Genomic DNA, 12,599 nt, shown 5'->3' with positions numbered 1-12,599 from the left:
ATAATTTCATTTCAGTTCTTCAAGCTTGCAGTGAAATTTCATAATTTTTTAGGACCTCAATTAAAATTATATTACCTTCAAGGGCATGTAATGAAATTTTCTCTAGATTTTGCACCATGCCCCCACTCATCTCTATTTTGCGAACCAAATGAAATGTGATCCAAATCAAATCAATAATCCTAACTAATATTAAATTAATTGCCCCTATTAGCCCAGTGTCTTAGATCTATCACTAGATTAAGTCATCAGCTTTGTTTGAAAATTGAATAAATTTTCGATTCGACCCATTATAGCACTTTAAAATTCACAACTATTTTTCACAATACATGTAATTTCCCAAACAACTTTATCTATTAAATACATACTATGGTAGAAAAGAGTCTACCATACATAAAGAGTAAAATTTAGATAATATTTTGAAGCCTTATTATGGTAGAAAAAGGGGTTACCATGATAACTAAAGAGAAAATGACAATTAAGAACTCTCTAAGAACATTAATTTTAATTAAGGACCGTAACATTTTGAAATCCCAATTATGGTCCTTAATTGGGATAAAAAATATAGTTTGTGATGGGATTCACTGACATCATTTGAGAATTCACTAACCTAACTCGAGAAAATTTCTAATGTATATCGTGAAAGTATAAAACCTCACTCAGAAATTGATTGTTTAATAAAAAGTGCCACTTGAGAATTCACCAACCGATTTAAAATTTTTTTTAACATATATTGTGAAAACATGAAACACCATTTGAAAATTAATTGTTTAACAAAAAACCCCAATCTGGACAAGTCACTTTTTGTTATTTAATCGATTCTCAAGTGGGGTTTTATTTTCTCACAATATACGTTAAAAAATTTTTCAAGTCTGGTTAGTGAATTCTCAAGTGGCACTTTTTGTTAAACAATTGATTTCTAAGTGGAGTTTTATGTTTTCAAAGTATACATTGAAAATTTTTTTAAGTCAGGTTAGTGAGTTCCTAAGTAACATTTTTTGTTAAATAATCAATTTTTAAGTAAGGTTTCATATTTTTTAAATATATATTAACAATTTTCTCAAGTTAGGTTAGTAAATCCTCAAGTGATGTTAGTGAATCTCACCTCACAAACTATATTGTTATCCCAATTAAAGACCATAATTGGGATTTCAAAGTATTATAGTCCTTAATTGGAATTAATGTTCTTAGAGAATCTTTAATTTTCATTTTCCCATAACTGAAAGTCAAAATCATTTTTATAAAAGCACCATGGTAGAAGGAGCTTTCTTACAAATAAAACATTTTTTAAATTGGACTACCATGATAAGAAGATTAAACATAATAAAATAAAATTACCATGGTAAATAAAGAAGTAAATAACTCAAATAAATAACTACCAATAGAAATATAAAATAAATAAAGTGTACCTCATGGGATCCCATTAAAAACAAGTATTTAAATCCAATAAAATGGTAAAAAAGGTAATTAAAAGTGGAGCATGGCTCCCAATGGGTTAAATTGTCCAAAAATTTAAAGGGTAAAAAGGTCTAATGGGACCATTTTAGAAGTTAAAGACTTAACAAGGTCAATTCTGAAAAATTTTGCACCAAATGCTATGAGGGAAATCCATCCTTTGTGATGCATGCGGCAACATATGCAAAAAAACAAAGGAGAAATTGGGAGTTTGAGAAAGGCATGATTTTCTTTGTTATAAATTTTGCCACAGGACTAATCATTGTATTATGAATATTATTATTTAATATTTCTCTTTTATTATCATATTAATTGCATATTTACTATGATGATTGTATACTTGAACAAACTATAATAATTGTTTTAAATATTCCTGATCGATCATTTATGAAGGGTTATAGACAAAACATGACTAGCATGAATTTAATTAATTATAGAGATATAAATAAAATTCGCAAACACTTGAAAGGATTCTAGGTGTTGGATCAACCTGCTATAAGAGAGCTGTGTGGTAAAAGTCATAAGCTTATCTCATATGTAACTATGTCATTAAGTCTTTTGACTTGAGATTATCATGAATTTTTACATGATGACCACTGAACTTTGACCTAATTAAAAGTCACCTTTAACCAAGTGATCATAAAGGCTATGATTAAGTTTAATCATATTTATATAGAGGAGTATGAGTGATTAAAAGGAAATTTGCCCTTACATTAATTGAAAGATATTATTGGGCTTCTCAATGAGTGAAATTTAGAAAATGTATGATATAATGGAAAGGATTTTTCCATTATTATAGTTAGTCTACTCAAAGATTGAGAAAGTAATAGTCAAACAGAGGAGAATGACAATTTCATGTCTCGTACTTGATTGAAATATTACGTGACAAAAGAGATATAATAGGTTACATTGGATCATCAATCCCTACATGAATTGGGTACTCGCAATATCTTACTAAAAGCCACTTGTGACTTATGAACTAGTAGTATTATTAGCCTACTGTCAACTTCATATGGGCCTACAAGATCGCACACAAAAATAACTCAACTTGTGCTATAATGTTCAAGTGTATTGAATTTAGAATGTGTTCAAATTCAATAAATATAATGTTAGATTTATCTAGAGTGAACGAATTTTATATAAATATACATGTGCTTGTATGGGCATTTGAATATTTATCTAATAAATATTTGTGTATATATATGTGATATATAAAATTTAAAATGTAATATATATATATATATATTTGAAATATATATAAGATGTATATTTGATATATTATATTATTATGTTAGTTTTAAATTTAGTTTTATATGAAAAATTTAATTTAATAACTAACATGATATAATATCATATTAGTACTATAATTTAGATTTGTGAGATAAATTTAAATTATATATGATATCATATATTAAATTTATGAGATACATTTAATTAATTTTTTATGGGCTCATAAGAGAAGATAAAAACCCTAATCTATATAAGATAGATAGGGGACAAGTTCTTAAGTGAGTCTATTGACGATAAAACTTTGAGAGCCACAAAAATATGCTAGAAAACAAAAGAAGTGTTTGATTGATGAACAAACGGACATTAGATACGGATAGCGCTAGCGCATTATTTGTGTGGATACCAATAGAGGGAACAGACCTACATAAATAGTTCTTAAGATCCAAATACTTGAAGACAACAAGTGAGAAGTTCAAAATAAAAGATTACTCTTCTATCTATCTTAACTTAAATAAGTTTGATTATTCTGTGACTATAATTGGAGTTTTAAATTTTAGTTTTTTTTTGCTGTGCCTCCCAATCCAACATTCTATGACAGGGCTTAATTCCTCAACCATTCAAGAGCATTTTGGAACTTTAAATCATATTTAGTAAGTTTCCTAAGCTCCATCATTCCTTCCTTTCCTCTCTATTTAGTTTTTGAGTTAGAATTTGATATGTGTAGTTGATGGAAGTTTTTTAAGTTATTTATACCCACATTTGACGATTGATGATTGATGGCATCCATTTGTTTAGGTCCTCATTTATGGATGAATTTGGATATTGAAATGTTGATCATGAGTTTGTTGGAAGCTATTAATGATTGTAGATGAGTTTAATAAAGTTAGTTTGAGCTAATGAAAGTTAATACACCTAATGGTAGTGAGCAAAGACGAGAGGTTGTGATTTAGAGTGGTTAAAGCATTGAAGCACAAAATTGTAAGTATATTTATGATGTCATCAATGGTAATTGATATGATTAATTGTATATTAATTGTTTTGTGCATCATTCAAGCTTGAGATTAACTTTGAAAGCAAGTTGTGTTAAGGGGTAAACCTTTGACCTTTCAAAATTTTAAAATAATTGGTAGAAATTTATTTCCAAACAATCTGGACAAGAATACAGCTAAACAATTTTTGTACTTCTAAACAAATTTTAATGCCAAACATAATATATGCATATATAATTCATCTCACTTGACAATTTTTTTTTCAAACATAACTTGCTTACTAATAATATAAAACACATATAGCCAATCACAATACATTCACAATCACGAATTAATAGTGACTACCTTCACTCCTTGCCATTAAAGCTCTTCAAACAATTCTTATACAATATAATAGTAATTATAGTTAATAAAGTGTTAATTAACACTAATCAAAATATCTACACACTAATCAAACCATACTCTTGGGGTTAAAATTATTAACATCAAGCTACTACACTCATTTAAACCCTTAAACACACTTGAAATCATCATCATTATACTCTTTAATAACTTATCAGCCTTTACATACCCTGATCATCACTAAAATCACTCGATAAGATCTAAGGTTTTAGATTTATCACTCCTATCACCACAAACAACATTAAAACAAATTAAATTGTACTTGTTTAACCTTATGACACCCATAAAATTCAAGCCCAAGGGCTGTTAGAGCATAAAAAAAGAAACCTAACAACACCCATGAAGATATCTACTTTAAAAAAGAAGAGAGAAGGTTAAAGAAGAGGTTAGGATGATTACTTTAGGGTTTTTTAAGCTCAAATCTATCTACAATAATGGCTCTTAACCAAATCTTAGTAGAATAATAGATTTTTACACTTAACCTCACCCAACACACCTTCTATCTAATTTTTAAGCTAAAACAATAAGTGCTAAAAACATGTCGTATACCACATCATACGTGCACATGCCATGTTACATAATATAGTGCTAGAAAATCTCACTAAAGCTCAATAAATTTGGGTCCACACGAGCCAAATACCTATTTTGAACTTTAAATAAACCTAATGCATGTTCTTAGAACCAATTTAATTTATAAGTAAGAGTCTAAATAATTAATTTACATCCATAAACCTCAATCAACATAAATCCTCAAAATGCATTTTTTTCAATTAAATCCTCAATTACACATGAATTTAAATAGTTAATTTGTAACCTAAAAATTGGGATGTTACACCCATATTTTTTAATCTTTTTTTTGTTCAAATTCGCACTACATTCTATCTTATAGTTAATGAATTTAACTATAGGTAATTTTAAAAAAAGTAATTAATACCCCCATTACATGACTTATATGAAGGATCAAAGAATTTTTTTAAAAAATACCTTATAATAAAGATAAGAAGGAATATAGCGAATAAATTGATGTAAGTCATATTGTTTATGTAATTTTTAAATTATTTTGTATATAAATAAATTATTAATTAGCCATAGTCTATATCATTTCTAGAAACTAATCGATACGCCCAAAAAGTTGTGGATTAACAATCATTTTCTTGCATGAGTTTTTGGTAAGATAGATGTTGAAACTTGAAAGTCATTAGGTTCAACACTTCTTCCTTATTTATTAATAAAATTTTTACGTGAAACAAAGAATTTGACTCTCTTTGAAAAAAAAAGAAAAGAAACAAAATTTAAGACATTATCAATAAAATTAATTAAAAAACTAAAAATCAATTTTTTTATAAGCAAAAGCTTATATAAGTTCAGTCCTGATAACTTATTAAAGTTAGAATATGCCTCTAAAGTTGTATCTACAAGTTTTGAGGCCTAAAATGAGATTACTACAGTGGCCTAACATCATGTAATATTATAATATCAGTATATCACTCATAAATTTTTCTATTATTTTTTATATTGCGAGTTTGAATAGACTTAATTCATTTAATTTATATTGTAATATGGTTTACCTTTGATAAAATTTGGATAATTTTAAATTTAAAAACTTATTTAATTGATGGCAGTTGTTATTGACATCATCACTGATATTTAATGGCAAAAAAATTTAAAAATAAAATATCTTTATATATATTTATCATTCACTTTTCATTAAATTTATGCCATGCATATATTTTAATTGTTATTTTGTGAATATAAAGTCATTTTTCCTATAATTTATCTTTAAATTTTATACTATTACATGCTTTACAAAATGAAATTCAACACTATAACTTCTTTTTTGGGAGCAAACAATACTACTACATCCATTTAAAATATTTTTAAAGAGTTGTATGTTTAAAAATGTAAAGTATTTTTAATCTTTTCAGGTGTAATTATTGCCTGTTTTTCAAAAGGACCCCTATTGATAGTGACTTTATATTTGTTGTAGGGTATTTAATAGAAATAAATATAAAAAAATAAGATTAGTTTAAAAATAAGTAACTATTTTATTGGAGGGTGAGATTCAGTTAAAAATGTTAACTGAGGGAATGGAGGCTGTAATTTATGTGAGGCCCTAGACAATATAATGGCCCAAATGTAGCTACAACATTGCATATTTTCATATTTAAAAAATATTTACATAAATACTTACATATTATTTATTAAAAATGTTTTTATAATAACAGTTAAATTTAATCTTATAATTTTATAAGTTATAGATTAAATACTTATCAGTTAAACAAACTTTTATTGATAACTCCAAATCATTTTTACTGAATTTAAAACAAATTGTTATAATATTAATTTTATATGGATATATATATATATATATATATATATTAATAAACCCTTTTTTAAAATATTAATATTGCTTTTGACAGCCCTTATGATGATTAGATGTCATTTTTTAAATCCACAAGGCGCGCCTTTTCTGCCATGAGGGGGAAAAGAGAACCACGATTAGCGGCTGCTCATGTTATTTTTATGCCAACCGTTGAGTACTTTTTAATAATGAAAGCACGATGTCGGACCCTCGCTCTATCTTGGACTCTCTTGCGTCACTCCCCAAAGTCCTTCCCCATCATGGAAGACAGCTGCAAATCAACGCACATTCTCGTTATTTCAGCTTTCTCCAAGGGTATCCACGTAATTTCATCTTCGCCTTCTGTCCATTTCAATTCAACTCACATCACATCACAGTTTCGGTCCGACCCGTCCCCCTCTCGCTCGTGTCTCTCTCTTTTATGTGCCAATTCTCTCCCTCATTTTCAAATACAAATTCGATCCATAAATATTTTCCTTCCGGAACGCTAGAGACGATTTGGACGAGCAGATTTGCAATAACAGGTTTAATCTCACTCCAAATCTCTGGGGGAAAGAATCGACGTTTTCTGGACGAGAACAAGAAAGGTGGTGGCGAAGGGCGGGATTTGCTGTTCCTTCAATTGGATTCATTTTCTCTTTCTTTGTTTTTGTTGGTGGAAGGGAGGGGGATGGGGAGGGTTTAGAGGGACAAAGAGTTTAAGCTGCTGAAGTAGGGGCTCTTGGTGAAGATGACGGAAGTGGTTCTGCATGTATATGATGTGACAAATAGTGGATCGGAGAAGACAAACAACACCATCGTTCAGATCAACAAGATCTTCAAGGACGGGATTGGTCTTGGTGGTATATTCCACAGCGCTGTTCAGGTGCCCTTCATTTCTTTTGGTTGTATAAGAGTTATATATAGTATGAATAGCTGTATTTATTTGCTACGTTGTTATTGTTTGAGAATCGTGACTGTGAATTCGATCTAGGGTTTTGGAGAGGTTTCTTGAGTTAATCCTTTTGCGCTAGTGGGGATTTGCGTTTGTTGTTCTGTAGCATTCTTAATTCTTTGATTTAGATGCAAGCAATTACAAATGTTCATGGATGAGTTGTGTGTAGATGTCCATTGTGCGACTGTATTGATAATTTGAGCCTTTTTTTAGTTTCAATCCCTTGTTAGTGGCCGTATTTTCAGTTGTTGCTTATATGGTAGGGGCACTTAGGAGCTTTGTGGTTAGCAAAAGGTGACAATACGATATTCAAGTGATTTTCGCTATTCTGAGTGGATCTTTGCACGATGTTATGAAAGATATAGCAGGTAATGTGGAGGACATAGCTCTTGTAGGATTGAATTGTTGCGAGATTGGGAACAGAATAGCAAAAATTCATCAATAATGTATCTGAATGACGTTTGCTACCGTATCATTGGTTCCTTTAGTACATTACCATCAATTGGTCTAGCCTTCTGGTTGATGGCTGAAGTATTTTTCTGGTTGACTTGTCATAAGCAGGGAGGTTTAGTTGGACCAGGGAATATTGCATGTGTGTTGATTTATAGTAATCCAAATATTGTCTTTTTACCTTCACACTGATATACTTTGCTGTTAATAATGAAAATGCATTTGTCTCATTTTCTGCATTGGAATTTGGAATTGATGAATGACCAAACTCAAGATTCTATTAAAAAATTTAGTAATAAGTGTTTAAAAGTGCATAAATTTAAAATGCATGTAGAAAAAGGGAATCATGGCAAAGAGGGGTTACCAGACATGTTTATGGACCATGGGAATTATGAAACCCACTAAGCTGTTTAATGTGACCATAGTCTTGTGAACCAAAATTTTATCAGGTGCTTCTTAGAATATTTTTCTGGTGATCTGACAATTCCATATATGCGTTGTGGAAGTTGTTTACATTGAATACAAAGCCCAAGATACATACATACACGCATGATGCATGCATATATGTATATATATATATTTATGATATAACTAGATAGCCACTTGTGCATTTCGTGGACTCTGAAAATGTGTCGAAGTCTTCACAATTTGTTAATAGTGCAGTTTCTTATAGAATTTATATTTTACATCAATGATATTGATATTGATTGTTTTTGTTATTGTTTTGTTTGTGATTTATTGCTGTTATTATTATACATGTAATTATAAATTCTTGCTCATTGATACTGAATTTCAAGTTATGAAGAATTTGATTAGTACGTTTAGTATCCAATTAATTTTTTAACGTTAATACACTCTGACAAGAAATATAAAGCATTTATATGGCACTTTTTATGTAAGGAAAACTTCAGCATCAGTTTAATATTGTGGTTTGCCTAGGATTGAAAATTTGGCACCCATAATATTGTCTGCTTGCTATTTTTTGAGCGCATCCTCAATTTTTTAAATTTTAAAATTTAATTTAACTTCCTTGTTCATTCATAGTGCGCAATATTTTTATATTATTGTGGTAGGCCTATGATTTTGTCATGTGCTGATATATCATGGGTTGTTTCTGCTACTGTTACAGGTTTATGGAGATGAAGAATGGTCATTTGGTTTTTGCGAGCAAGGTACTGGAGTTTTCAGCTGCCCTTCACAGAAGAATCCAATGTATACATATCGTGAATCCATTGTTCTTGGGATTACAAACTGTTCAATTTTCAAGGTAAACCAAATATTAAGAGAACTCAGCAGGGAGTGGCCTGGAAGTTCATATGACCTGTTATCCAAAAACTGCAATCATTTTTGTGATGAATTCTGTGAAAATCTTGGGGTGCCAAAACTTCCAGGTAAAACATCCAATCATATAGGGTACTGGTTATATATGACTTATGCTTGTAATGTTGGTGTTCTACTAAATTTCTGAGGTGTGCTTACATGTCCACATGACAGCAAATATGTGTTATGGAAAGCTTTTTCATTTTAAGTTTCTTGGGTAGAAAAAGCCTATTCCATTGATAAATTCTGTGTATGATGTCTTTCTTTAATGTCGTAATTTGAGATATAGCAGACTTTCTTGCCCAAGCTAAACTTTAAACTGTAGAACTCTGTATTGTGCTGTTATTATACTTTAACTGCATATAGAATCATTAAATAACATGATACTGTTGACATGGTCTCTACAACTTCCTATTTTCTTGAGTTAAGGAAGACGAAGTTGCAAGCTGAGTGCTGATATGAAAAGAATAAATAAACATTATCTGGTGAGTTAGTTAGGAGGTTAGTAGTTAGGATTACATAAGATACTTAGTAGAAGAGCCTATATAAGGGGATCTTAAAGGAAAGTCGTTGTATGCATAATTGAAAATCCCAGAAATATTGTTCAGATTCTCTCTCTCTCTCTATCTCTCTCTCTCGATCCTTCGTCTCTTATCTCTATTTTCTGTTTCTCTTTCTCTCCTCTCTCATCTTCTTCCTATTTTCCCCGTTTCTTCTCTTCATCCCCTTCTACTATTTCAAGTGCAATAGGAGAAGGGTGAGGAGATATGCTTTGTCAAAACTAGAATCAAGTTTTTGAATTGCATCAGAAGTAACTTATCCTGTGTCTGAAGCTATCAAAGCAATTAAGAATTAGTGGATATTAGGGGCATAAGAATGTGATAATGTGTCATTTACCACTGTCATTGAAGTCTACATGCTTAGTGGATATTGGCATGGCTTTGCTCTGTGATTGTTGATTCTGTACATTGCTTTGCCCCTGTGTTCTTATGGCTTCAATGGCAGGTTGGGTGAATCGATTTGCCAATGCTGGGGACACTGCGATGGAGGTGGCTGAAAGCACAGCAATGCGGGTGAGAAATAATTTTCTTGATCTTTTTCTGCATTCGTGATCATTTTTGCTTGTCATGTTTATTTCATTTCAGACTAATCTTAATCACTCTTTTGCTGATGTTTGGCATGTCAACTTATTCAATAAAACATGTTACTTGTACATAAGTCTTTGTATTTTCAACCCTGACGTTGGCAAATTAGCATTGAGGTGTGTGATATTTCATGAAAAAATGCATTCATTGCTGTTGTAGGTTGGGGACGTTTTATTATTATCGTCCATATGCTTAAAACTGGCTATGGCATATGGGGCCCAGTTTCTCTCTCTTTTTTTTTTTTTTTGGTTACCTTGATCCTGTTATCGTGGTTAGTGTGCGACATGCATTTGAAACGATATTCCTAGTATTTATTAGCCCTAGTATCAGAGAATTCAATGATGTGACATATTGCAGCTACGGCAAGCCAAAACAGAGATCGTATCCGCTAGTAAAGTAGCATACCGGTTCCTCGTAGGTGTCACCAACAATATCAGAAGTGATCCAGACTCCCCAAGCAATTCCAACAGAGGAGGGAGCCCCAGGTTTCAGGGTACTTGGTTAAAGAATCTGATTACTACTGGTGCTAAACCATCAAGTAGTTCAGAAATCCAGAATCAAAATGGGGATGAGCAGCCACAGCAAAGGCAAGGAGATGATGGCAAGGCACTGCTTCGTCATAATTCATCTTTCGCATGATAATAGTTGAGGGACTAGTCACCGTTCAGAAAAGCATAGGTCGGCAGTCTCTGCTGTGTATTGTATGTCAACAAAGTCAAAAGGCAATTTTTAACAATTCAAATGAGACTCGATTGTAAAATTCTCAACTCATCTCAAATCTTCCCATCGAAGCCCGCTACGACTGTTCATTGAACAGAGATTATGTCCTTTGTTTCGCCTGTACTGTTCACTGAACAGAAATTCCGTTCTTTTGTTGTTTTCTGCCTCTAAAAGAATGAACAGCCATGATATCCCTGTTTTTATCAAACTACTGCGTGATCACTGATCAGTGTTGGAATTTCAGTCGGCTTTGATAAAGGCACATAATAATTTGATAGGCCAAATGCAGATGCATCCAAGTGGTGTTCGTTTACAGTGCGATTTAAAAATAAAAGAAAGTTACTATGCCGTTTGCGTTATTTTATGGGAAGAGGGTGTCTCCATTTCCCTCCCATCACCTTTGGATCAAAAATTTAACGGTTCAGATTGAAGCTTTAATAAAATTATTTTATTTTATAAAAAGGTGTATAAATAAATTTAAATTATTAAAGTTTAATCTAAATCATTTAAAAGTATAATATTTTATTTATATATTTTATATAAAATTAAAATAACAATTTTTTTAAAATTAAATCTAAACCATTGAAAAAGTTTAATCCAAAGGTGATGGGAGAGAAATGGAGGAAAATGGAGGGAAGGAAAATGGAGACATCCTCTTCCCGATATTTTCTCTTCGAAATTGAAACAGTCCGCTGGGTATCTGCTTTCAGCTAAACAACAGTTTACTGTTTATTATAATAAGAAATGTTATTCAATGGACTTTTACAAACACAGCAAGGGTTGTCGTTGTCTTTAGTTATAGGATGACTGTTGTTATTATTTGTCTGAACTTTAAAACGTTAATATACCACCAATCTTGCATGTTCATCCCTTTTCTTGTCAGAATTCTTAATGTTAATTAATAATTTAAAATGGAACATGGATACACTGACAATACCTAGCACTATCAACATCACTGTCGGAAATAGAGCCGCTCAATATTACAATTTCTTTCTCTTTTATTGGAAAAAAAACTTAGAAAAAATATCATTTACGGATTATTGAGAATATTTAATATCGATTAAGACAAAAAAAGTTCTGAAATATATATCCATGTTTTTTTTCTAATTGACAAGTAACTATTTATAAATTAATAAACACTTATTCACATTTAATAAAAAATTATTCATCAATTAATAAGCTTAAAAATATAAAAGAAATTAGTTGTGAGAAGAAACAATAAGGAATTATTTTATTATTTTATTTTTTTTATTTTTGAGTGAAAGGTGAAATCCATTAACCATCAAAACCGTACATCAAGCGACCGAAGAAAGCAAAATTACATTAGAGATTTGAACTTATAAAAGAAAGTAATTATGTTGTTGACTGTAGCCCTTGTCTACGAGAAGTGCATCCTCCGAGATAGTAGCTTGAGTAAAGATTCGGAGGCTTTGAGCTTCCCAAAGTTTCCAGCAAACAATGACAATTCCAATTTTCCGAGAGATATCTAGGTGAGCAGATTTGATAATGCTAAGCACCCGAATGTCAATAGTAGACTTGGAGAAATCTCTGTAAGTATCTCGTGGTAGAATCTTCTTCCAGACGTTGGCCGGGAG

The 12,599-nt window shown here is 30.9% G+C and overlaps 1 protein-coding gene across 1 annotated transcript; it reads left to right on the top strand.

The window, feature by feature from the left end:
* Nucleotides 1–6,812: 6,812 nt before the first annotated feature.
* On the top strand, nt 6,813–11,212 carry LOC129292153 (deSI-like protein At4g17486). The gene is made up of 4 exons (XM_054929687.1): nt 6,813–7,300; nt 8,949–9,210; nt 10,145–10,212; nt 10,642–11,212. Exons 1-4 carry the CDS (start codon nt 7,166–7,168, stop codon nt 10,921–10,923), a joined length of 747 nt encoding a protein of 248 aa, XP_054785662.1. The 5' UTR covers nt 6,813–7,165; the 3' UTR covers nt 10,924–11,212.
* The last annotated feature ends 1,387 nt before the right edge of the window (nt 11,213–12,599 follow it).

The sequence above is a fragment of the Prosopis cineraria genome, unplaced genomic scaffold (genome assembly GCF_029017545.1).
Source record: "Prosopis cineraria cultivar Desert tree isolate PC_DT_omini unplaced genomic scaffold, ASM2901754v1 PC14, whole genome shotgun sequence".
Lineage (NCBI taxonomy): Eukaryota > Viridiplantae > Streptophyta > Magnoliopsida > Fabales > Fabaceae > Prosopis > Prosopis cineraria.
Note: the sequence above shows the minus strand (reverse complement) of the source record. Positions and strands in the feature narration are given on the sequence as shown.